Below are 27,180 nucleotides of genomic sequence, written 5' to 3'. Positions count from 1 at the left end.
TAGTCTAGAAATAGTCTATTTATGACTTATTTTTTAACGTAAAAGGACTAAATATTTATTTCAATCAATTGAAGATTAATCTGTTTTTGTCATATATCAAGGACCAAAATCAAAACATACCAATAAGTAAGGGATGCTATTATATATCTTTTTCCAAAATACACAATTGTATAACCAAAATTCATTTGCATAGGCGGTGCATGTACAATAAGCTTCATCGTCGAGCCGGAAACAACTTGAGTCACAAACTAAGTCCCCTTAATGACCGCTCAGTACTAAAAGAGGTGGTGGTGCAGAGATGGCCAGAAGATTGAAGAATAAAGAACTTGCTTATGTGAAGTTTGATATTAACAGTATTTCAACTTTAAATTTGAGTCAAACTGAAAAAAAAAGTCATGCCCCGAGTCTGGGCCTGGACGTAACATGGCACCCGGTGCCTGACTACATACGACCAAGCGAACCAACTGGCTGGCTGAATCAACATGTTATATCATGACATATTGAATACGGAAGATAAGATAACACATGCTGATATACTGAAAGTCTGAATGATATAAATCAAGTGCAAAAACACTAATATAATTCTGAAACATATCTGTAGCAAATATTGCTTAACATAAAAACCCTGTGACTCTGTCTAACTGTTACTCTTGTCTATGAAGCCTCTAATGAAGTACTGAAAACACTATCTGTCTAAAAATATTGAAGACTATAAAGTAATGATAATGACCCGAAAGAACTGGGGCTCACCAAATAATTGGTACGAGAATTCTAGCGCTCTGAATAGTCAACCTGTAAATTATTACCTGCATCGTGAGATGCAGGCCCCGTGTGAAAGGGACGTAAGTACATTTGAACTACACTGGTATGTAAAACAACTAAAAGAAAGAACTATAAATGTTGTAACTAAAACTGAGCTGATAATTGAAACTGAAATGATAACTGCTGAAACTGAAATGATAACTGATAACTGAACAAAGGAAGTAAGGATATGAATACTCTCTCTTCTGAATAATGAACCACATGTTTATCTGAATAAACTACGGCCTCGGGCCCAATATACATATGTGCACAAGCTATGGCCTCGGGCCCAAGTATACATATACATTACTACGCCCTCAGGCCCAAAAATGCATAAAGTATAAACTACGGCCTCAGGCCCAAACATGCATAAAGCATAAGCTACGACCTCAGGCCCAAACATGCATAAAGCATAAACTACGACTCAGGACCAAATACAGGTGTTCAACATTCAGGGATTTAAATTCAGGAACTAAGAATCATATTGCAATATGTGATGCTGAAATACTGAATCATACTGAGTTACATGATACTGGAATACTGAATAGGACTAGGCTGAGACATGTATTCATGAACTAATTATGAAAAGTGAAACTTCAACTGTTTATGACATGATGAGTAATCTAGATTGAGACTCAGGGGCATCAAACCTAAGTCTATATTGATTACGCACTAAGCTCACAACATTCATAATGAAAGTCATGAACGAGTTACGAAGCTAGAGAATAGAAGTTCTACAACTATTCAAGGAACTAAGCTTAACTATATTTCAGAGGCAATTAGTAATGTCGTAAAAAAAACGTAGTGTAGGAAGAATCATTAACATTACCAAACGTAGATAGCCTCACATACCTTAACTTCCTGTTCTTGAGCGTAATACAACATTCGCCAATTCTTTCAACTTTAATTTATATCAATACAAGTCAAAAGGATTCCATATTAGCAATAATAGTCATGTTTTGGTTACTTATATTTTATCAAACACCTTATAGATGTAAAGCCTCATAGCCATCATTAATAGTGTGTTTACACCCGATAACCCATTCTCTTGCTCCTAGATAAATTCTAAAATCTCAATTTTTTTATAATCAATATCATTCATCACCCATAAGATAAACAACACCCTTAACCAATAATCAACAATCGAAACCTATAACCGTTCATGCCTTTCTATCAAACCCATCAACTCATATCTCATGAACTTAGAGTCTATAATCATTAATCCAATTCTATAATCAATTAGAGGATGAAGATATTACCTTTTGACGTTCAATCCTCTTGAATTTGAGTTATAGGATTTCTTTTCTCAACAATGATGTCCAAAAAGAATATCTAATAATTTGGAGGGTTTACCCATGTTAATAAGGTGTTTGAGAATTAAAATTAACTTAAAATCATCATTAGAACTTACCTTAAATGATGAAGGGACCTTGGGGGAGTTAGGTTCTTAAGAGCTTCCCTTTCTAGAGCAAGTTTTCGCGTTTTGGGGTGTGGGGGACGAAGTAGGGCTTTTAAAACGGCTTTCCGGGTGCAGTTCCACGCAGCTGAAGGCCCAACCGTGCATCTGGTCAGGCATCAAGGGTAGTATCACTGTCGCAAATGTACGGCCGCACAAGGGACCAGCTGGGCGCGTACCTGGGCGCGTATACTGTGCATTGTTTAGTTAAACGCACATAACGTTTTGCATAAAGATTCGCTCGGGCTCCACTTCTGAACTTACTTTTTGCAGGATGTTCATATTTTATAGACACGCATAAACACTGAAGTTAAACGAGAGTTGAGAGCAAAATAGCAAGGCATTTTGCAAATAATTCTTGTGTGATTCAAGTGTCCGAACTCATAAGTAGAGATTTTGACTACTTATTAGCGCCTTTTAGCTTTTGTTTTAGTCCAAAAGTGTTTAATTGTGTTCCCGAAAACTAATAAAATGTGCTTAATTGCAGGAATATTAGAAAATGAACTACCGAGATGAAATCCAACTCAAAAATGAGTAATCTGAACTCAAGAACATAAAAGGCACAAAAGCTCAGAAGTGCGGAGCGCAAAATATCATCTGCGGCCGCAGGTTATGAAGGAAAAGCCATCAGAGTTTGGTGCAAAGTGCAGTCCGCACATGAATTGTGCGGCCGCGAAAGCTAAGCCAGAGCAAAATTCAGAGAAGGTGCATTCCAAGTCCCCCAGAAGTGCGGACCGCACAATAATTGTTAGGCCGCAGAAGAAGAGCTATGTAGACACGCATGTAAAAGTGCAGACCGTAGAAGAGCAAGGTGCGGCCGCACATGTAAAAGTGCGGACCGCAGAAAGAGTGCATTGCGGCCGCAAATTAGAATTATGCGGCCGCAGACTTCCAATCCTGACAAAATTGAAGAAAAATGCGGACCGCACATGGAATTGTGCGGCCATAGAACCCCCCCGAAGGGTATTTTTATCCGAAATTTTCAGCTATGTATAAATAGATGAGTTTCATATTTTTAGGTCAACTTTTGACATCAGCTGCTACAGTAGCCGTTCTATTTTACTCTTTTTAGTAGTTTTTCATATTTTGAGCTATTTTAGATTAGATTTTATCATTTTGATCTTGCAATATGAGTTTAGTTATCATTTATTCTTCTATTTCTTCCATTTCAAGCATGAGTAGCTAGATTTTTACTAGGGTTGTGACCCAACCCTACTGTATAAACTTAATGGGTGTCTGATTTAATGCTTGTTTATGGTTGGATGTTTATTATTTAGCCATGTTCTTACTTTTAGCTGTGGAATTAATGATTTCAAACATTAGTTCATGCCTATTTGACTTGGTCTCTACTTGAGAAAGAGAGACTTAGTCTAGGAAAACTTGGGTAACAAGAAATTGGGTCAATCGAGAGATTGATAATCCCAATTAAAGGATTCAACCTAGAGATAGTAATAACCCGACTTGAGCTTTTATCAACCGTTTTGTTCAATACCCATTTGGACTTGAGAAAGCCAAATTGGTCAAAATCACTCTCTGACTTAGAGGTATTGAATGGGTAATTGAGTGTTGATAGCTATAATACATCCCGATCAATAAAACAGGCATTAAGGTTTATATCCCATTAGGCAAACAGCTAGGTGAAGGTCATAGCCCTAGGCTTTTTACAACATTTGAAAAAATAACAAAAACAATCTCTTAGTTTTATTTCCTAACTTGCAATTGTAGTTTTAAATTAGACTTTACCACAACCCTATTTTGTGGAAGAGTAAACTTAGATATTCAAACTCTCACGCTATGATATATACTACTAACTCCCATATATAGCTCCCTGTAGAATTCGACCCTGACTCTTGTTGGATATTATTATTGCATCGACTGTTTTCATAACCTTGCATTGAGGTGTAAAATTGGACGAGATCACGAACCGTAGATGAACCAAATAGAAGAACCAGTTCCAAGTGTTTGTCTTTTATTCTAGTTCAATTGTAGTAGGACTTTTGAGTTGTACCTTTCAACTTTCTCTAGAAGCATTTGTACTAGGTACTCTAAGTGTAGTATTCAAGTTAGAGTTCACTTGAAATTGTCGCAACAGTCTGAGGCTGGTTGCTACAAAGGGTTAGAGGTAATCCTTAGGTTTACAAAGAGTTTTGTAAATGCTATTTTTGGCTCAGTAATTTAGTGAAGTGTTGGGAAAAATCCTACTGGGTAGTAGGTCGTGGTTGTTTCACCTTTTGAGCCTGGTATTTTTCACGTAAAAATACTCGTGTTCTTTATTTTCTGCATTTATTATTCCGCAATAGTAATATAAGGAACATATAGAAGAACCAGGTCCTTCTATAATCTGTGCACAAAAAAATTGGACACCATACAAATCACCCCCCTCTTGTGAGGGTATTAAAGTATAAAATATCAATTGGCATCAGAGCAGGTTATCCTTGAAGAGGTTAAAACCTTAGGAGAAGATCGAGATGAGTGCACCACCTAAAAACTGGGAAGGGCAATCCACTGATAGGCCACCACTCTTTAATGGCCAGTACTACTCTTGGTGGAAGAGCAAAATGAGAGATCACATTCAAGGAGAAGACTATGAGCTATGGGACATTGTCACTGATGGTCCACTGGCAAGCTTGAAGAAAAGTGCTGAAGGAGTAGATGTGCCAAAAACAAGAGCGGATTGCAATGTTGAGGACTTGAAGAAGAGGGAGAAGAATGCTAAAGCCAAAAAATGGCTTGTTTATGGGCTTGGTCTAGATGAGTATAGTAGAATCCAAGGTTGTTCCACTACTAAGCAAATTTGGGACACACTGCAAGTGGCCCATGAAGGAACGACTCATGTAAAGAGATCCAGAGGAACTCTACTGTATTCTCACAATGAGAACTTTGTTATGAAGGATGGGAAAACCATTCAGGAGATGTACACAAGGTTCACTACATTAACAAATGAACTAAAATCTCTTGGAAGGATTATCCCTGAATAAGAAAGGGTTGTGAAGATACTTACTAGGGTCTAGCCAATCACTTGGGAAAGCAAGATCACTGCCATCTAGGAGTCAAAGAAGATTGCCACTCTCCCACTAGATGAATTGATTGGGAATCTCACTGCCTATGAACTTAGGAGACAAACCATGTAAATGGATGTACTTAAGAAGGAAAAGAGCTTGGCACTCAGAATTACTGAAGGTTTTGATCTGGAAGATGATGAAATAGCTATGATCACCAAAGACTTCAAGAAGTACCTGAGGAGAGAAAAGGGGTTTTCAAGAAGTGGAAGCTACAACAAGGCAAAATCTCCTGAGAAGCAAACCAATGATAGCTGCTATAAGTGTGGAAAAACTAATCATCACATAAAAAACTAGCCTTTGTGAGAAATTGAATGGAAGAAGGAAAGAGTTGAACGAAGGAACAAAAAGAAAGAACAAGTTCAACTTAAGAAAAGTAACAACAAAGGAATAACCAAGTCTATGGTCGCTGCTTGGGGAGAAAGCTCAGATGAAAGCTCAGATGATGATGATGATGATGAACGAGCACTTATGGCCATTGGAGAATCTGATGAAGTAACTGAGGTAAGTGTCTTTCATCTAAAAGACAAGATTAAATTTTTTTTTCTAAAGAAAGGTTATCTGAGTTACTACTAGAGCTAATTGATGAATCTAAAGATGTGAATAATGAAAAGGAACAATTGTCGAAAGAATGTGTGATCTTGAGAGCCAAGTGCAAAAACCTGGAACTTAGGGCTTGTGAAACTGAAAGTGAAAATATTTTGTTGAAGAACTAGGTTCATGCACTTAACATAACTGTCCTAGAACTTAGATCTGAAAATCTAAAATTGAAATTAGGAACAGGTAAAAAGACAGTTGATCACACACTACTCACTTTTGAAGAAAATGTTGGAAAAATGAAAGATGAGTTGTATAAGAGGGATGGACAGGTAAGAGTCCTAAAAGGAGGATCTGAACAGGTAAGAGTCCTAAAGGAGGATCTGAAGAGGTAAGAGTCCTAAAGGAGGATCTGAACAAGGTCAAGCATGAGCTAGACAGAACTTGTAAATGGAACAGGTTCTCTAATGCACTTTCATGGCTACAAGAACATCATAGTAGCAACAAAAGATGACTTGGCTTTGGGAGCTCTACACCTAAGTGGGATCCCAAAAGCAAGTACCTCACACTCCTTGAGAACAAGATTTGCACACACTATGATAACACTGGCCACTATAAGAGGGAATGCACTGCAAAAGAAAAGGCAAGTCAAAAGAACAAAATTTTTATTCTATGGAAAAATAGGCTGCCAAGTTGGGCTAAAAAGAATTTAATTTATCCTTTTTCCTATAGAAAGGGACCCAAACTAGTTTGGGATCCAAAGACTAACCCTTGATTTCTTTTTGCAGGTCCAAGTGAGGGGGAGCAGCCAAATATGGTACATGGATAGTGGCTACTCAAAACACATGACAGGAAGCAAGAACCACTTCCTTTCACTTGAGGACCTTAAATGAGGTAATGTCTCCTTTGGAAATGGAAAGAAATGTGAGATCATTAGGGTTGAAAAAGTAGGTAAGACTAATTCTCACTCTATTGAGAATGTTTACTTGATAGATGGACTGAAGTAAAGTCTAATAAGTGTATCATAATTGTGTGATAGAGGTAACATGGTAGCCTTCACCTCTACAAAATGCTTTGTGATTAATCTTACCACTGACAAGATAGTAAAAGAGTGAACAACATATATGTGGTGGATCTGTCCACACTTTCAGATAATGAAATCACTTGATTAAGTGTGTTGGATAATGATCCCCTCCTTTGGCACAAGAGACTTGGACATGCCAGTCTAAGTCAACTCAACAAACTAGTCTCCAAGGACTTAGTGATAGGGCTGCCTAACATTAAGTTCAAGGAAGATAAAGTTTGTGAGGCTTGTGCAAGGGGAAAGCAGGTAAGATCCTCGTTCAAAAGCAAGAAAATGGTAAGCACTAGATGATGGAACTGGTCCATATGGACCTTTGTGGGCCAATGAGAACATTGAGCAGAGGTGGTAAGAGATATGTTATGGTGCTTGTTGATGATTACTCTAGGTTTACTTGGACATTGTTTTTAACATCTAAATATGAAGCATTTGACATGTTCACTTCTCTTGTTAGAAAAACTCAGAAACAACTAGGTAATCAACTTGCATCAATTAGGTATGATCATGGTACTGAATTTGAGAATGCTAAATTTGCTGAATTTTATGATGAGCATGGCATAAATCATAACTTCTCTGCTCCTAGGACTCCACAACAAAATGGAGTAGTTGAAAGAAAGAATAGGACATTGGAAGAAATGGTTAGGACTATGCTTCTTTCTAGTAAATTGCCCCTTAGCTTCTGAGCAGAAGCTGTGAACACTGCTTGCTACATCATAAATAGGTGCATGACTAGACCTCTTATTGAGAAGACTCCCTACGAGTTACTTAAAGGGAGAAAGCCAAATATATCCCATCTTAGGGCATTTGGATGCAAGTGCTTTGTGCACAATAATGGTAAATGCTCCCTAGGTAAGTTTGATCCCAGAAGTGATGAGGGAGTATTCTTGGAATATTCTTCACATAGTAAAGCTTATAAGATTTATAACAAAAGAACTATGTGTATAGAAGAAAGTGTACATGTGGTTTTTGATGAAACTAACATATGATTTTTGATGAAACTAGCATTCTTTCTGAGAGGCAGGAACATGATGATGAAGCAATTGGGCTAGTAAGAAATTCAAATGAAACTACAGCCCAGACTGAAGCTACACCAGAGGAAGGAACAAGTGATGGAACAGGTCCTTCCACCCAGGGCAACATGACAGGGGGAACTGAACAAAGAGGAACTGATCCTTAAACCTCGAGGGAACCTGTCCGTGAACCTATTCCTCAGCAACAAAACATTGAAGGAACATCTAGGGGAAACCAGCTGGTTGTGAAGCCTTACAATTATCAAAGTTCTCATCCCATTGAGAACATAATCACTGATCCAACCTCTGAAATCAAAACCAGATATTCTTTGAAGAATCTTTGTGCTTTTGATGCTTTTTTTTTTTATCTCTTATTGAACCTAAAAATGTTGTTGAGGCTTTGCAGGATGAATAATGGGTGAATGCAATGCAAGATGAACTCAACCAGTTTGAGAGAAGTCAAGTTTGGCATCTGGTACCAAGACCCAAGGACAGATCAGTAATTGGCACAAAATGGGTCTTTAGAAACAAACTTGACGAAGATGGAACAATTACAAGGAACAAGGCAATATTGGTGGTTCAAGGATATAGTCAATAGGAAGACATAGATTATGATGAGACTTTTGCTCCAGTTGCAAGATTGGAAGCAATTAGACTCATTATAGCCTTTGCTGCTTACATGGAATTCACTCTCCATTAGATGGATGTCAAGAGTGTCTTCCTCAATGGCTATCTAAAGGAAGAAGTATTTGTCAAGCAACCTCCGGTCTTTGAAAGCAAGGAATGTCCTGATCATATGTACAAGCTTGACAAGGCACTTTATGGGATCAAGCAGGCTCCAAGAGCATGGTATGAAAGATTGTCAAAATTCTTGCTTGAGCATGGCTACAAGAGATGTAAAATTGACAATACTTTGTTCTTGAAAGAAAAAGGTAAAGATCTCTTGGTAGTTCAGATATGTTGATGATATAATCTTTGGAGCAACTACTGATAAGTTAAGTAAAGAATTTGTTAAACTAATGGGGAGTGAATTTGAAATGAGTATGATGGGTGAGCTTAATTTCTTTTTAGGCTTACAAATTAAGCAAAATTCAAATGGGACTATGATCCATCAGCAGAAGTATGTGAAAGAGTTTCTTAAAAGGTTTAAAATGGAAGACTCCAAAGAAATTGACACTCCTATAGCAACATCTACAAAATTGGATACAGATGAACCTGGTTCATCTGTTGATCAGAAGTTGTATAGGGGAATGATTGGCTTTTTGTTATATCTCACCGCTAGTAGACCTGACATTATTTTCAGTGTAGGCCTTTGTGCTAGATTTCAAGAAAATCGAAAGGAGTCTTACTTGATTGCCGTCAAGAGGATCTTGAGATACCTAAAAGGCACCACTGACCTTTGTCTATGGTATCCAAAAGGTAGTAATTTAAACTTAGTGGGATATGCTGATGCTGATTACACAAGTTTTCTTGTGGATAGAAAGAACACTTTAGGTATGGCACACTTTCTTGGCTCATGTCTTGTGTCTTAGGCCACCAAAAAGCAAAATTTTGTGGCCTTGTCTATTGCTGAAGCTGAGTATGTAGCTGCTGCCTCATGTTGTGCTCAATTTTTGTGGATCAAACAATAATTAATGGACTTTAGAATTGATGTAGAAGGTATCCCCATTTTTGTGACAACACCAGTGCAGTTAGTATGACCAAGAACCCGGTTCATCATAAAAGAACTAAGCACATAGATGTTAGACATCACTTTTTGAGGGACAACTATGAAAAATATTTGATCACTGTGGAATTTTGTGCTGCTGACAAGAAAATAGCTGACATCTTCACAAAAACTCTAAGTAGAGATCACTTTGAAAGGAACAATTTAGAGTTAGGAATGATTAAGATCACCTAAAAAGAACCAGTTCTAACTCAAAAATTAGTTAGATAATTTGTGAATTTTGTACATAATTAAATTAGATTTTTGCTCAGTCTCATACTTTCACTAGTATACTCTTGTGCCATGTGCAAAAATGTATCATTAATCTCTAATGATATTATCTCTATTTTCTTGAAAATTTCAGACTTGCACAAGAAAATTCTCAGTGAAGAACCTGATTCATCAAGATTATATGATATGTACTCTCCACTCAGCATATTTTGAAATAATTGTATTTGGATCATGATTAATAGGAGAGTCCCATTTATTCCTAATCTTCCTCAAGCTTATCAGTTACAATAAGAATCGGTTTCACCCAAAGAGAGTCCCCAGCGCAATAATCAAACTGGGAGTCAGTTTGAAAAGACGTTAGAGACTTCCCTAGATTCTAGGCAACGTCTTCCAGAGCTTCTGAAAAGCTGTCGTTATCCAATTAAACTCTCCCTCTTTAAATTGATTTGGACTTAGCCATTTCTTCACTTCTAATTTTCTACCGTCAAATAATTCTCTCTATCTTCTCTCATCTTTTCAATACATACACACACTTCTTATACCATCATCAATGGAAAACCTTTATGAAAATCCTTCATCACCACCCAAAGAATCCATACCCACACCTTCAACCACACCCTCAACCACACCTATCTCTAAGAAAGAAAGGATCCGGAGGCTTGCTCGCAAGAACGTCGCTGGTAGTGAACAAATCAAGAAAATAAATGAACAATTGAAAGCAAGCTAGGCAAAAGAGCCCCAAAATATTAAAGATTCCTTTAAGTCTGCAACTGAGGGGGAAGAAACCGTTTCATCTGAAATAGAGCAGGTAACATCTGGTCTTAAGATTACATCTGAGAAAATTTTTGAGGTTGCTAAGAATTTGGAGGATAGGTTTGTTCTGGTAGGAACTATTGCTGGGGATGAAACCGCTGAATCTGGAAGAACTAGTGGTAAAAATAAAAGGAGAAAAGAAAAGGAGAGTGAGGGTGCTCAAGGTGATGTGAGGGGAAACGAAAAAGAAGGAGTTGTTGAATCTTCACCTGTTCCTGCTGAGTTGACTAAGGAGACTGGGGCTATGGTGTTATAGAGTGAGGATGTTGCTGGGGAGGAAGACAATTTGAGAGAAGAAGAGGGTAGTGGGTCTGGAGATGCAAGTGCAACTGAGGGGTTGGTTAGTTTGAGGAAGAGGTTCCAAGAACATGTTCCAACTGTACAGGGACCCCTCGAAAACCTACTAAAACGGGTGTCTGATAGCTACAATTCGAAAAAGAAGAAGAGTTCAGGAGTTAAAATCCCTAGAATTGCTAGGGCAAACAAGAGGAGAAAGGCTTCCTCTTCTATCCCTGTAGAGACTCCTCCTACAAGAGGAATATCTACAAGGAGTCAGAATAAGCAAAGTGAGGCTGAACTGGAGAGAGTCCTAGAAGAGAGTAAAAGAAAAGCTGCTGCAAAGGGAAAAAAGAAAGTGAGTGAGCCTGTTGAGGCAGTTAAAATTGAGGAGATGGACCTGGTACTTCATGATAAAGAAAAGGCAAAGGAAGAAGAGGTTGCGACTCCTAAGACAAAGAAAAGAAAGACTTCCAAAAAGAAGTCTCCTTCAAAGACAAAGTCTGCAGAGCCTTCTACATTGGTGAAAAGAACGAGGTCTGCATGAAATCTAGAAAAGTGAAAGTAGTGGAGGAAAATGAGAGTGAAGAAGAAGAAAAACCGATGAAGAACAGGACAAGGAGGAGAAGTTTGGTAAAGAACCATCTTGAAGGGTAGACTCCTTAGGGACTTGGAGGAGGAAGACATGGTGATGCTGATGGAAAAACTGCAACTGCAGGGTTGGAAGGACATGGTCCTTCAGATGGATGGAAGGCTTGCCAGAACTGAAATTGTGGAGTTCATGGCAAATAGTGAGATCAAAAATGGCAGTCACCAGTGTGGTGAAGGGGGTGACTGTGAGCTTTAACGATAAAGAATTGGGAGAGATTCTGGATGTACCTGCTGAAGGGTACAATGATTATAAAAAGCTCAAATGGCCAAGCCTAGAGAACCTCCCCACCTCCCTTGCCATTACAAAAAAGTTTGCTGATAATGAGTTAGAGCTAGAGCTCAAGTCTATATACAAAAGTGAGATGAAGCCTGCCCACAAAGTACTTTTCGAATTCGTTAACAAAGTTGTGCTGCCCAGGCAGGAAAGAAGGCCCATTACCACCTTTATGGACTTGGTCCTCATGTAATGCCTGGATAGTGAGAGGCAGATTAATTGGCCAAGGTTTATTATCCAGCTCCTTGATAGGGTTCTAAATGGCACCAAAACTCATGTCATACCCTATGGTTTCATTCTCACCACCATACTGGATCATTTCAAGGTTCCCCTAAAGAAATGGGATGTTGGTACAAGCAAAGATCACTTTGGGGCAAACATTTTGATTATTTGCGCCTATGAAGTCCATGTTGCTGCTAAAGAACCTGGTTCTTCCAAGAAGGTGCCTGTGAACAGCAAAGTGAGAGCCTTGGTACAGGAGAGTGGGGCCAAGGATGCTGAGATTGAGAGGCTGAAGAAGGGGCTAGCTGAAGTAGAAACTGAGAGGGATGTTCTCAGGGATGAGCTTGCAAAGGAGAAGGAGAAGAATGAAGGCATTCTTCATGATATGTTGAAGCTGCTTCGGGCCAGAAACCAAGAACCTGGTCCTTCCCAGCCTTGAAACCTTCCTAGCCTAGTTAGACAAACCAGTGACCCGAATGGGATTTTTGTTGTTGTTATTTTTGCTCATGATCCAGTACCTTTATTTTTCTTTATGCTTTGTGGATGACTAGTATCAATGATAATCAACTATTTTTGTGCTCTAACTATTTGTTGATGCTTCTTAGATAGCTAATATCATTAGATTGATAAATGATGCTTGACTCCATGATTGCATTTCAAGTAGCCCCAGTAGCCATGAGTGATATCTATTAAAATCTGGTTATCTAATATAATTATGCAACTTTTCGATGATGCCAAAAGAGGGGAGATATGTTGTGCTTTTTACTTTGCACTGTGATATTTATAACCTAATGAACCCGCTTCTTGATGATTTATGACTTTAAATGAAAAGCGTTCTAACATTGTGTTGATGTTGAGATGTGTTGAAACATGTTTTATGCTTATGAAAAGCACAGAGTTTGTCATCATCAAAAAGAGGGGATTTGTTGGCCTAAGTAAGTTTGTTTTGATGATTGACAAAAGAACTTAAGCATGAACCATGTCCATACACAGTGTACACAGATACGGGAAGATTCAAGCACAAGGCATGCACGTGAAGGAGATAAGCTTAAGTAGTTATATCTGATATCTCCTGAATGAAAAGATTGCATAATTGATAAAGAGAAGGACTCTTTACTCGAAGAGAACTCTATCCTATATAAGGGAGGAGTTAGAAGTTGAAGATAACTAGAACTCTTCCACCAAGGAAGAGTAAAGCATTAGACTTCTAGTTATTTTCTATTCTACTAAATCTATATATTGCAGGATATTCTCATTTTACAGACACGCACTAACGCTGAAGTTAAACGAGAGTTGAGAACAAAATAGCAAGGCATTTTGCAAGCAATTCCTCTGTGATTCAAGTGCGCGAAGCTGAAGTTACATGAACCAGATAGAAGAACCAGTTCAAAGTGTCTATATTTTATTATAATTCAGTTGTAGTAGGGTGTTTGAGTTGTACCTTTCAGCTTTCTCTAGAAGTATTTGTACTAGGTACTCTGAGTGTAGTATTTAAGTTAGAGTTAACTTGAAATTGTTGCAACAGTCTGAGGCTGGTTGCCACAAAGGGTTATAGGTAATCCTTAGGTTTACAAAGAGTTTTGTAAATACTGTTTTTGCTCAGTGATTTAGTGAAGTGTTGGGGAAAATCCTACTAGGTAGTAGGTCATGGTTTTTTCACCTTTTGAGCCTGGTGTTTTTCATGTAAAAATACTTGTGTTCTTTACTTTCTGCATTTATTATTTCGCAACAGTAGTATAAGGAACACATAGAAGAACCATGTACTTCTATAATCTATGCACACGAAAAATTGGACATCACACAAATCACCCCCTCTTGTGTGGTATTGAAGTATAAAATATCAAAATTCCTAATAGATTTGCACTAAATCAGGCTGGAATACAGAACTTCCATAAACTTAGTTGATTTTATCGAATTGTACGCACCTCACTTTCCGTCTTGATTCCAAAGTAACTATTTTCACCCATGCTCATTCCAATGGGATTTCACATGTATAAAATATCAAATTAATACTTATTTAACACATTTACACCTAGTTCAAATTTATGGAGTTTTACATTATCTCCCCTTGGGATCATTCGTCCTTGAATAATTGTCCTTTCTGTAACTACGGCTAACTCTGGCCTTAAATGTGTCTGATAGAAATATGTGAATACTGAACTGTTATGAATGCCTACATACTAAATTGAATGAATACATGATTATTGAACTGCTAAGATACTGAACTGAATAGGTATTGAACTGAATGACTACTGAACTGACTGAATACTGAGCTGACTGAATACTGGAAGACATGGAGATTATAATATAAGGTCTAAATGAAAAGGTTAGTTACCTTCAAAATTTCTCCAAAACACCCGCCAGCTAAAGAGTTTAACACAAGCCTCACAAGTCATTATATTACGGATAACATGAAACATATACGTGAATACTGGTTTGCCATGGATAGGTGAATACTGAACTAACATGGATATATGAATACTGAACTGGCATGAATATTTAAGTACTGAATTGACATGAATATCTGAGTACTAAGCTGGCATGAATATCTGAGTACTGAACTGACATGAATATCTGAATATTGGAAACTTGAATATTATAACATGACACGTGAAATACTGGTGTACATATGCCAATTCTGGTGTCAACTCTAACTCATAAGCTACTTGCCCGACCCTTCATAGGATCCTATACGGCCCGATGTATCTGGGGCTGAGCTTTCCTTTCTTCCCAAATCTTATAACACTTTTCATAGGCGAAACTTCCAGAAACACCCAATCATCAACTTGAAACTCTGGGTCTTTATGCCGTACGTCTAAATAGGACTTTTGGCGACTCTGATCCATCTCCAAATGCTCTTGAATCAACTTGACTTTCTCCATAGCTTGATAGACCAAATCTGGTCCTAACAACTCTGCTTCGCCAACTTCGAACCAACTAATTGGCTATCTATGCCTTCACCCATATAGAGATTCGTACGGTGCTATCTTGATACTAGAATGGTAGTTGTTAATATAAGCAAACTCAATGAGAGCTATGTGATCATCCCAATTACCTTTAAAATCAAGGACATATCCTCAAGTGTCTGAATAGTGCGCTCTACCTGGCCATCTTTCAGAGGATGAAAAACTATGCCGATGTTTACTCTTGCGCCTAATCCTTTTGGAAAGGACTTCTAAAGGTTTGTTGTAAACTGAGCACCACGATCTGAAATTATGGGCTTCTAAAATGATCCTCCCTCTATAAGTCCATCTATGTATGGAACACACAGTCTATCTTGGTACCTCAAAGTACCATCTCTCACCCTGGTTCAAAATCCATCGTCTTATGCTTGTGAATCCCCTCATTCAACTGCAACAACTAGGGATCACTACATTGTTTCTCCCTTACTTCGGCTACTAAGGAGGAACAAGTCATGTTCTGGATAACAACTCCACCATCTTCGGAGTCCGAAAGTCGAACTCCTAGCTTGGCTATGCGATGAACTTCTTACAACATAGTTATCTTGTTTGACTCAACCATGAGCTACTTCCCATAATTAATTATCTTTTAAGGTACTTTCTGAAAAAAAATAATAGTATTGTTGTGAGCTAAGTCTTTGACCAGTACTCCGAAGATTAGAGTCTCGTGCAATGGCACTACCCTTGTGATACGTAACTGGGCATAATTCTATAGCTTTTATATCCCATACTCACTATGCAGGTTTCAAATTTCCAACTAGATTTAATGGAGATTTTCACATCTCGCCCTTAGACCAAAGGTTAAGGTCTTGTACTCGCGGATCCTTCTCTTTTGATGGGATCCAAACAACTTCCATTATCTTATAAAATTCTTTGCACTTTATGTCAATAACGACTCATCTTCCGACTTACTTCTAAGCAATCTTTCTAACTAGGAAAAACTAAATTACTTACATAAACGGAAAGTTGATGTATTCACAACTATCATACACAATCTTAATGATTTAACTCTGCTCATACTGTCAATCTTGGGAAAATCCCTTTTCGCTAACTATTAAAGGCTATTGTTCTGTAGTTTGCTTTCTTACTGCCTGGTTGATTTTTTTTCTTCCAATGTCACTGTACTTAGGGTTTAACTTAAACTTTTTGGATTCTAATACTCATTCGGTATTTCAAAATGTTACCCACTCATTAGTGTTAACCTAGCTAAGTAAATCAAATTGTACCTCTACTAGCTCTGCAGAAATTGCTAATTCACTGTATCTACTCAAAACTTACTTACTATTCTTTCACTAACCACCTGCTAGCATCATGTTTTCTTGTTCTGCTTTGAATAACTAAAGTGAAGCATAAGGTTATTCCTAACTTCCTTCACCATCCGCCCCTATTCTACGGTCGCATACTATATTTTCTTTTTTATTAAAACTATATACATGGATCACACTTAGGGAAATTTTATCTGTTTTAAATGAAATTGGAATATCTAACCCCAAACTTTCTATACATTTCAAAATCATATCAAACTATAAATATCCGGGGTAAACACTTAGTCACATAATCTAAGGGGAAACTATCATATCTTTTATCTCACAATAATAGTTGCTTCTTATAGTAACTTACTAACGTAGTACTTTCTAGTTCCGATTTAAATAAATCTGAACAACTTAAAATTATTCCTTGAAATTCAATATCGCCTGCTCTTGGTTCTCATTTTGTACATCATATCTTCATAGTCATATGCATGAGTTGTACGAAAAATACTTCTTTGGTAATATCAAACGTTTCTGACTCTTAGGTATTTTGCCCCTAGGCTCTTTTCTGTCCAAAACTATAGTGGTTAATTCTATTCCCGTTGTGGCTAAATTCTTAACCTGTTACACCGTGGGGTCTGACATCTAAACTATCATCATCCAACCTGTGGCTCTATTTTCAAGAATTAAAATGAAATTGTTCTGTGAGGTAAAAAGACACTACCATACACAAACTTGTCCTTCAGAGTATATCATCATCTGATAAATTACTTTCTGCATCATCTGGCGACCTTTGGGTCTTAATCCGAACCTAAAACGTGCGAAGATTTCTCTATAATCACTGTTACTTACACTTTCTTTGAGCACCATAGGCATCACTGTATACTCACAAGTCACCAGAAATAGGATACACTGAAAATTAGAGATCTGACAACTAAATAACTGAATACTGGCATACTGAATAACCATAAATCTGCTAACTGAAAGAGTACTATACAACTGGTAACTGAGGTAAACTGATAACCATAAAACATAATAACTGCTTTTGTACTTTCTGATAAGGTTATTCTCTAATCTATACTTCTATCCATTGCATCCCACTTTCAACATCCTCTCAAGTCTCATTTGTTACCTACCTGTAATTATATCCCAATGGGCAATCATCCTCGCTAGCACCTTGGGATCTTCCTGCCCGTCGCTTGGGCATTCGATACGTCTGGAATTTGATAGGAAGAGAAGGTTACCTATTGCTCTAAGTTTCATGGCACGATCTAGAGTAGAAAGAAATGAGACAATCCTGAATGTCTTGATAGTTAACCGTTTATATGCATGGACGACACATACATATAAAGGAAACTCTGTTGGACACGGCTTCATAAAATCCCTAGGAAACTTGAACCTAGTGCTTTGATACCAAGCTTTGTCATGCCCCGAACCTGGGCCTGGACGTAACACGACACCTGATTTTTGGCTACATACGACTGAGCGAACCAACTGACTGGCTGAATCAACATGTTATATCAGGACATACTGAATGTGGAAGATAAGCTAATGCATGCTGATATACTGAAAGTCTGAATGTTATAAATCAAGTGCGAAGCACTAATAAAATTCTAAAACATATCTATAGCAAACATTGCTTAACATGAAAAGCCTGTGACTCTGTTTAGCTGTTATTCTTGTCTATGAAGCCTCTAATGAAGTACTAAAAATACTAATTGTCAAAAATATCGAAGACTATAAAGTAATGATAATGCACCGAAAGAACTAGGGCTCACCATATAGCTGGTACGAGAATCCTAACGCTCTGAATTATCAACCTGTAAATTATTACCCGAACGAAAGGGATGCCAGTACATTTGAATTGCACTAGTATGTAAAATAACTAAAAGAAAGAGTTATAAATGCTGAAACTGAAAGTGAGCTGATAACTGGTAACTGGTAGCTGATAACTGATGAAACTAAAAGTGAAAAGATAATTGATAACTGAACAAAGGAAGTAAGGATATGAATACTCCCTGTTCTGAATGATGAACCACCTATTTATCTGAATAAACTACGGCCTCGGGCCCAAGTATACGGATACATAACTACGACTAGGGCTGCTTATCGGGCGGATCAGACGGTTATTTACTCTTAACGGTTTGGCTTTCGGCTTTTAAATGTATTAATCCTCTAGCCACCCGATAATATATTAGGAGGATTGGTATCGGTTTAGCTATTATCGGGCGGTTTATCTGCCTAGTTAAATATATATTACAGAGGCCTATTTTGGTCATTCGTGTTACATTGTTACTAGTAAATACCAGCAAAAAGCCAGTTTACTTTGCATGTATTCCCATCATTTTTCACCGTTACCTTCAATGGTCATAAAACACAAGCCATTGCTTGCTACTATCTTCTTTTGGCCAACAATCTAGTCCATCTGGTGGCATTAATATCCCATTTACCTATATATTTATAACATGCAACGAAGGAGATTGTTGGCATGTTATAGGTTTGAGCAACAGAAAAAATAGAAATTCTTCAACAGTGGATAAGTGGAACTATGGAAGGGATATATATATATATATATATATATATATATATATATATATATATATATATATATATATATATATACGAGTTAACAGTTTATCCGATAAGAAAATTGAATAATCCGCCCCCAAACCGATAAGCCGTTAATAATAAAATTTCAATCTGTTCCCCATCCGTTAAACCGATAACCTGATACCAATAAGCTATTAAGCCACTTTTGCGGTTCGATTTTCGATTTTGGTTCGGTTTTGAACACCCCTAACTACGACCTCAGGCCCAAAAATGCATAAAGCATAAACTACGGCCCCAGGCCCAAACATGCATAAAACATAAACTACAGCCTCAGGCCCAAATATGCATAAAGCATAAACTACGGCCTCAAGCCCAATACAGGTGTTTAACATTTATGGGTTTAAATTCAGGAACTGAGAATCATACTGCAATACGTGATGCTGAAATAATGAATCATACTGAGTTACATGATACTGGAATACTGAATAGGACTAGACTGAGACATGTATTCATAAACCGATTATGAAAACTGAATCTTCAACTGTTTATGAATTGATGAGTAATCTAGACTGAGACTCTGGGGCATCAAACCCAAGTCTATATTGATTACGCCTGAGCTCACAACGTTCATAATGAAAGTCATGAACGAGTTACGGAATTAGAGAATAGAAGTTCTGCAACTATTCAAGGAACTAGCTTACCTATATTTCTGAGGCAGTTAGTAATGTCATAAAAGAAACGTAATGTGGGGAGAATCATTAACATTCCCAAACATAGAGAGTTAACCTCACATACCTTAATTTCCTGCTCTTGAGCGTAATACAATATTCGCCAACCCTTTTAACTTTAATCTATATCAATACAAGTCAAAGGAATTCCATATTAGCAATAATAATCATGTTTTGATTACTTATAAAATCTCAAATTTCTTGTAATCAATATCATTCATCACCCATAAGATAAACAAGACTCTTAACCAATAATCAACAATCAACAACCCAAACCTATAACTGTTCATGCTTTTCTATCAAACCCATCAACTCATATCTCATGAACTTAGAGTCTATAATCATTAAGCCAATGCTATAATCAATTAGAGGGTGAAGATATTACCCTTTGACGTTCAATCTTCTTGAATTCGAGTTCTAGGGTTTCTTTTCTCAACAATGATGTCCCAGATATCTAATGATTTGGAGGGTTTACTCATGTTAATAAGGTATTGAAGAATTGAAATTAACTTAAAATCATCATTAGAATTTACCTTGGATGATGGAAGGACCTTGGGGAAGTTAGGTTCTTGAGAGCTTCCCTTTATAGAATAAGTTTTCGTGTTTTGGGGTGTGGGGGACGAAGTAGGGCTTTTAAAACGGCTTTCCGGGTGCGCTTATATGCAACTGAAGGTCCAACAGCACACCTGGACGCGCATAAAGGGCAATAGCACTGCTACAAGTGCGCAGCTGCGCACGGGACCAGCTGGGCGCGCACCTGGGCACACATACTGCGCATTGTCCAGTTAAATATACATAACTTTTTTTATAAAGATCCGTTCGAGCTCCACAATATATCATTGGAAATGTATTCAAATATCTACAACTTTCATGTTTTAAGTTTTCTCAAATTCCTAATAGATCTTCACGAAATCAGGCTGGAAGACAGATCTTTCATAAACTTAGTCGATTTTATCGAATTTTATGCACCTCACTCTCCGTCTTGATTCCAAAACAACTATTTCCACCCATACTCATCTCGATATGATTTCACATGTCTAAAATATCAAATTAATACTCATTTAAGACATTCACACTAGTCCGAATTTCAGAGTGTTACATAAAACAAGCTGATATGTAATAACAACTTAAATATTATAATTTTAAATCTACAAATTTTAAAGGGTTTAATGAATTAATGTACTCCCTTCGTTACACTTTATGTGGCAAGGTTCGGAGTATGAGGGTCAAATTTCATAATTTTAACCATAAATTTAAATATAAATTCTTCAAGTTTTTGAAAATAAAATTTACATATTTACAGTTTATAAAATAATATTATAAATTATAATAATTTAGAATATTTGCTAAATATCTAAAAAAATGTGATCAAAGAAGAACCTCCTATACTCTCCAAATAAAACAAGGGAAAGGAAGTACTGTTTAAGAATAAGTATTAGGTTGGTGATTCATTTTGCTGACATCTGATCTTCTTGTATCCAAGGATGACGTAGTTTTCATTGTTGCTCTTTTTTTAACATGTAGAGGAAATTGGATACGTCCACTTTCTCTCATTTGTATTACCGGGAGTTGGTATGTCTCACTCTCATATTTTGTTTCATTATTTTTTGTTAGTAAAAACCAACCACTTTAAGTAAGAAAAAAGAAGGGAGATCGTCAGGCGGCGCGGCCATCCATTTTAGAAGTTTTATTTGGAATATTCCGAGGTTTTATGTTGTCATTCTTCTTGTTCATTTCCTTTACTAAAATTAATAACTTGCTCATAAAAATACAAACTTTAATTAAATAATCACCTTTTATTTATTTATTTATTAGCATGATTGTATGGGACACTAGGAGATGTAGAAGAAGAGGAAATGGCCAAAGACTTTATTTCGACCAGCTGATGCATTGCAGCTATAATAGAGAACATGATTGGGTCTTTGACTAGATAATTGCATGCTGATGAGTACACGTGATGAGATCACTAATATATAGCTTGAAATAATAGAATAATCAGATCTAACTTGCTAGTTGGAGATCAGCAAAACTCTCGAGTCCATGTTTGCTTATCAAGAAACAGACGTTTAACTCTGTCCTTTCTTGAATGGCGCTTATTACAAAGAAAGTCGGCGCGTATATATATATATAAACTTTATGGGTTCAGCTTTTAAAATTTTATGAAAGTTTCAACCTTTTATAGAAGTGGATCCAGAATTTAAACTTTATGGGTTTAACTTTTAAAATTTTAAAATTATTTTAAAATTAAACCCATTATATTTTTAATGGTATAAAACTTTATGGGTTGCTCTGATGGTAAGCACCCTCCACTTCCAACTAAGAGGTTGTGAGTTCGAGTCACCCCAAGAGCAAGGTGTGGAGTTCTTGGAGGAAAGGATGCCGAGGGTCATTTGGAAACAGCCTCTCTGCCCCAGGGTAGAGGTAAGGTCTGCGTACACACTATCCTCCCCAGACCCCACTAATGAGATTATACTGGATTGTTGTTATTGTTGTATATTTTTAAAGTTATGCATATCTGCCAAAATTTAACGAATTAATTTTTACATACAAATTTTTATTGGAGGTCGAAAGTTACGGGTTCAATCACACTCCCTGCTTCCATAGTCTTTTTTAGACAGCCGCACTACATTTGGACCGAATGACTTCACAAAAGAGAAAATTAGAAGAAAAAAAGGACAAAAAGTTGTACGTGTGCATATTCTCAACTCACTTTCTTTTCATTCTTGGAAAAAGTAAAGCCTAACGGCCTTAAAAAATCACAAAAATCTCTTTAATCGTTTGTGACAAGTTTAGGACTCGAAAACCTGACAAGAAGAGATCTAGTGCAGTTGGCATGCAGCTAGAGATCAATAGAAGTTAATAAAGGCTTTGTAAGCTGTAGATGGATCGACAGATATCAAAACGGGTCAAGAAAACCATGCAAAAAAAAATAAAAAAATACTATCAGAATGCAACATTTGAGATTTGAACAAAATATTTGAACCACCTTTGCCACTATATAGTAATAATTACTATAATCAAAGGGATTAATAAATGTGTTATGTATGCACATACAAAGCATTTATTTCTATTCTATTTGTATAGTATAGGGGACAATTGAACTCTCTTTGTCGCATACATACATGTGGCCCTACAGTAAAATCAAAACTGTTTCCCAAGGAAAACCCAAAGGCTATGGTTTCCCAAAACAACTGTCTCTTAGAGGATTTTGGGATAATAGTGAGCTAAAAGAAAGCAATAAACTATTACTGCTCTTTGTTGACCTGACACAATTGCCATTTATAGCACAATCATCAACCTTCAGCTATATTCATGTTGACGAAAGTAAATACGTACTTTGGTTTTCCAACTTATATATAAAGCAAGCAACAGAAACCCATTTTCAAAACAACAGAAAAGTTATTACTATTAAGTAGTTAGTAGCTAGACGTTATTGAGAACAAGTTCTCTGCATTAATGGAGTCCATAAGATTGATAAAACCGAGTCTGTAACCGATTCAAACTAAGCCAAAATTAGCCATGGAAGCAGCTGAAGAAGAGCCATTAAGTCCGTCAGCAAGGTTATTTCACGAGCCCAACTTCAACGTCCACGTTTTATCCATAATGGGCAGCAAATCAAGAATCAATCCTCAAGTTATCAAAGAGCAGTTGGTCCATACTTTCGTTAAGCATCCTCGTTTCTCCAGCCTCCAGGTACGAAAATTGTAATATTTGACTGAACATATTTAACCGTCCGATACATAAATAATAGTATTGTTAACTACTAAAAATGAGGATTTTCAAAATAACAAAAAAAAATCATATGCCTTCGATCTTTGACTTAGTAGCTAGTATGCCTTCTTAAACTACATGTTTCATTCTTTGTAAGGTGGTGGATGAGAAAAATAATGGAGAAATGAAATGGGTGCGCACAAAGGTGGACGTAGAAAAGCACGTTGTAGTGCCACAAGTGGATGAACAAAACCTGCAGGAATCACCAGACAAATTCGTGGATAACTATATTCACAACCTTAGCAAAACCACACTTGACAAGTCAAAACCTCTCTGGGATCTCCATCTTCTCAACGTCAAAACATCAGATGCTGAGGCTGTTGCCGTTTTACGAATCCACCATTCACTTGGAGATGGCACCTCTTTTATGTCCCTTCTACTCGCCTGTACTCGCCAAACTGCTCATCCAAATAAACTTCCAACTATTCCAGGAAATAAAAAGAGGCCTATTAATTCTTCGGACCAGTATTCGACGTCAAAGGGATTGTGGCCATATGTTGCAAAAGTTTGGTCATTTATGAGATTGTTTTGGAACACAATAGTAGATGTGTTGATGTTTATGGCCACGACTGTTTTTTTGAAGGACACAAATACGCCAATTAAGGGCAGGCCTGGTTCTGAGTTTAATCCTAGGCGACTTGCTCATAGGACAATCAGTCTTGATGATTTGAAGTTGGTGAAAAATACATTAAATATGGTACATATATTCTTAGTCCAATCAAATGCTATGATGTATGTTAGATGTTGCTAATATATGTCTATTGATTTTGTTATTTCTTGCACAGACAATAAACGATGTCGCCGTGGGAGTAACACAGGCTGGTTTATCTATCTATCTTAACAGGAGATATGGTAAGTTCGTCTGCCTCATGTATTAGGAGTAGTTGTTAATAACAAGAAGGTAGGCAACCTGTTATATAGAACATGTAAAATTACACAAATATTGTAATCTCTATTTTCTTTACACGATCAGAGTAAATAAGTTAGATTCAAAAAGAATTAAAAACTAGTTTAAACAGTACTTTTATTGTTTGAACTGCTGGGAATACAGAGTCATGGCAGTAAATTTTAATGCAAAATTTGGCAGGTGAGGGTAAGAAAGACAAGGGAGCAACAGAGAAAAACAATAATCTCCCTAAGAACATAAGACTCAGATCAACACTTCTTATTAACTTAAGATCAAGGACTGGAATTCAGGTGATGGCATCCATTCTTTCTTCAAAATCTTCGCACTTCAACTTCCTTAGCTTACTTCAAGCCAAGTTATTGACATTCTTTTCGTGTTTAACAAATACATATATAGGCTCTAGCTGATATGATGGCCAAGGACACTGAGGCAAAGTGGGGCAATTGCGTTGGTTATGTCCTTTTACCCTTTAAAATTGCATTAAGAGATGACCCTTTAGATTATATTAGAGAAGTTAAGGCAACCATTGATCGTAAGAAGAAAAACTCTCTTGAAGCTATTTGCACATTTTCCATCTCCAAATTAGCACTCAAGCTTTTTGGGATTAAGGTAACGGCATAATCACTTCTCAATGTTTCATTCTTCACATAAGATTTCATTAATTACAAAATTTGACCCTTTTTTCTTCTGTGAAAAAAATAAATTAATTTCAGGCTTCAAGTACAATATCGCACAGAATTCTTACCAATACAACACTGTGTTTCTCCAATTTGGTTGGTCCTCAAGAGGAAATTGGCTTCTATGGGCACCCTATGGCTTACCTTGCACCCAGTTCTTATGGGCAACCTCATGTAAGTATCACTAATTTGCTTGACCAAATCGTAATGATATATCTATAGAGAGTAATCTTGTTTAGATTATATTTACATCATAACCCCGAATTTAAATTTCAGGCGCTGATGATTAATTTCCAGAGCTATATTAACAAGATGACAATAGTTCTATCAGCAGACGAAAGTGTGATTCCTGATCCACATCAACTGCTGGACGATTTTGAACAATCTCTAAAGCTTATCAAGGATGCTGTGGTAGAAAGAGGCTTTTGCCTTGGATAAAAAAAATGCTGGACAAGCTCTTCTAGTTATGGCTCAAATGTTATAGTAGTTCTTTTTTCTTTTATTTTAGGAAGTGGCAATAACATTAGTACACAAGTATAATGCGACAGATCAATATCACTACAATATTAATCAAATATAATATTTTGAGCAATAAGTTTTTTTTTTCCTTTCACCAGCAATAAGTTTACATATACTCAGAGTCTTGCATTTATGAATCATGAAATAAACACTAAGTTTTCAAGTTTTGTTGAGGAGCATCCAAATGTGTAATAAACTAATCAACCTTGGTCCTTGTGAATGATGTAAGTGTATTTCACTTCATACTTAAAATGATAGATTACATCGAGAATATATACACAAAAGCTAGACACATAAGTCAACAATGCATCCCTGAGATCACTCCTTCTACCTACAATATTTGACTATCTATCCGACATACAATCTAAAATTTAAAATACTCTCTGACAATATCTAATACTCCCCCTCAAGCTGGAGCGAACATGTTATATGCTCCAAGCTTGCTACAAATGTGTTCCATCCGAGCTCCTCTAAGGGACTTAGTAAGCATATCTGCCAATTGGTCATTTGAACCGACGAAGCTGGTGGCAATGCATCCGGACTCGATCTTCTGCCGAATACAATGACAATCCACCTCTATATGTTTCATTCTTTCATGAAAAACGGGATTAGAGGCAATACGAAGGGCAGCCTAATTGTCACATATAAGCTTCATCTGTTTGAATTCGACACATTTTAACTCTCAAAGGAGTTATTTCAACCAAATAAGCTCACATGTGGCAAGGACCATAGCTCGATATTCTGCTTCTGCACTAGATCTAGCAACAACGTCTTGCTTTTTACTTTTCCAAGGGATTAGATTCCCTCCAATCATGACACAGTACCCAGAAGTAGAACGTCTATCTGACAGAGAACCTGCCCAATTTGCATCAGAATATCTAACAATATTTTGTGACCTTTGTCTTCATATATCAGTCCTTGTCCTGGAGCTCTTTTTATGTATCTGAGAATACGAATTACTTCATCCCAATGATCTTTGCACGGAGCTTGGAGAAACTAACTAACCACACTTACTACAAATGAAATATCTGGCCGTGTGATAGTGAGATAATTTAGTTTACCGACCAGTCTTCGGTATCTGCTAGGGTCTTCAAATGGCTCCCCCTGTCCAGGCACGAGTTTAATATTTGGATCCATGGGGGTGTCAACAAGTTTAGAGTTTAACATGCATGTCTCTTCAAGTATGTCCAAAGCGTATTTTCTCTGTGAGATAGCAATGCCTGTCTTAGATTGTGCTACCTCGATTCCCAAAAAATACTTTAACTTCCCCAAGTCGTTGGTCTGAAAATATTTGAATAGATATTGTTTTAGCTGAGATATTTCTTCTTGATCATTACCAGTTATGAAAATGTCATCAACATAAACGACCAAATAAATATTCTTTTCTGGACCATTATGTCGATAGAAAACAAAGTGATCTGCTTCACTCTGTGACATCCCAAACTGTTGGACAACAGAGCTAAATCTACCAAACTATGCTCTCGGAGATTGCCTGAGGCCATATAGCGGACGATTTAGACGACATACGAAGTCTGAATCCCCTGAGCAACAAACCCAGGAGGTTGCTCCATATAAACCTGCTAAGCGAGCTCGCCATGCAAAAAAGCATTTTTAATATCCAGTTGATGAAGTGACCATTGATGCATTGCTGCTAAGGAGATAAGCAGTCGAACAGATGCAATCTTGGCAACTGGAGAGAATG

General features: G+C 37.1%; 3 protein-coding genes across 3 annotated transcripts; 2 read left to right on the top strand and 1 right to left on the bottom strand.

Moving 5' to 3' along the window:
• The first annotated feature begins 4,815 nt into the window (after positions 1-4,815).
• Positions 4,816-5,235, top strand: LOC138906381 (uncharacterized). The gene has a single exon (XM_070195013.1). The coding sequence runs from the start codon at positions 4,816-4,818 to the stop codon at positions 5,233-5,235; it is 420 nt and encodes a 139-aa protein (XP_070051114.1).
• Positions 5,236-23,001: 17,766 nt separating this feature from the next.
• LOC104116518 (wax ester synthase/diacylglycerol acyltransferase 6-like) lies at positions 23,002-25,545 on the top strand. Its single transcript, XM_009627391.4, has 7 exons — positions 23,002-23,297; positions 23,473-24,072; positions 24,161-24,227; positions 24,463-24,572; positions 24,679-24,891; positions 24,996-25,133; positions 25,236-25,545. The coding sequence occupies exons 1-7, from the start codon at positions 23,124-23,126 to the stop codon at positions 25,395-25,397; spliced, it is 1,464 nt and encodes a 487-aa protein (XP_009625686.1). The 5' UTR covers positions 23,002-23,123; the 3' UTR covers positions 25,398-25,545.
• A 624-nt stretch (positions 25,546-26,169) lies between these two features.
• On the bottom strand, positions 26,170-26,915 carry LOC138906380 (uncharacterized mitochondrial protein AtMg00810-like). The gene is made up of 2 exons (XM_070195011.1): positions 26,540-26,915; positions 26,170-26,333 (listed from the first exon to the last, which is right to left on the bottom strand). Exons 1-2 carry the CDS (start codon positions 26,913-26,915, stop codon positions 26,170-26,172), a joined length of 540 nt encoding a protein of 179 aa, XP_070051112.1.
• Positions 26,916-27,180: the final 265 nt, after the last annotated feature.

This window comes from Nicotiana tomentosiformis, chromosome 1 (genome assembly GCF_000390325.3).
Source record: "Nicotiana tomentosiformis chromosome 1, ASM39032v3, whole genome shotgun sequence".
Lineage (NCBI taxonomy): Eukaryota > Viridiplantae > Streptophyta > Magnoliopsida > Solanales > Solanaceae > Nicotiana > Nicotiana tomentosiformis.
This window is presented reverse-complemented; position numbering and strand designations above follow the sequence as displayed.

Bases quoted from the DNA above. Each gene is read 5' to 3' on its own strand.
- LOC138906381 (XM_070195013.1), top strand. From the start codon at position 4,816: ATGAGAGATCACATTCAAGGAGAAGACTATGAGCTATGGGACATTGTC.
- LOC104116518 (XM_009627391.4), top strand. From the start codon at position 23,124: ATGGAAGCAGCTGAAGAAGAGCCATTAAGTCCGTCAGCAAGGTTATTT. The intron at 23,298-23,472 runs GTACGAAAATTG...ATTCTTTGTAAG, and splicing joins CTCGTTTCTCCAGCCTCCAG to GTGGTGGATGAGAAAAATAA. The intron at 24,573-24,678 runs GTGATGGCATCC...ATACATATATAG, and splicing joins GATCAAGGACTGGAATTCAG to GCTCTAGCTGATATGATGGC.
- LOC138906380 (XM_070195011.1), bottom strand. From the start codon at position 26,915: ATGTCACAGAGTGAAGCAGATCACTTTGTTTTCTATCGACATAATGGT. The intron at 26,334-26,539 runs GTAAACTAAATT...CAAATTGGGCAG, and splicing joins CAGATACCGAAGACTGGTCG to GTTCTCTGTCAGATAGACGT.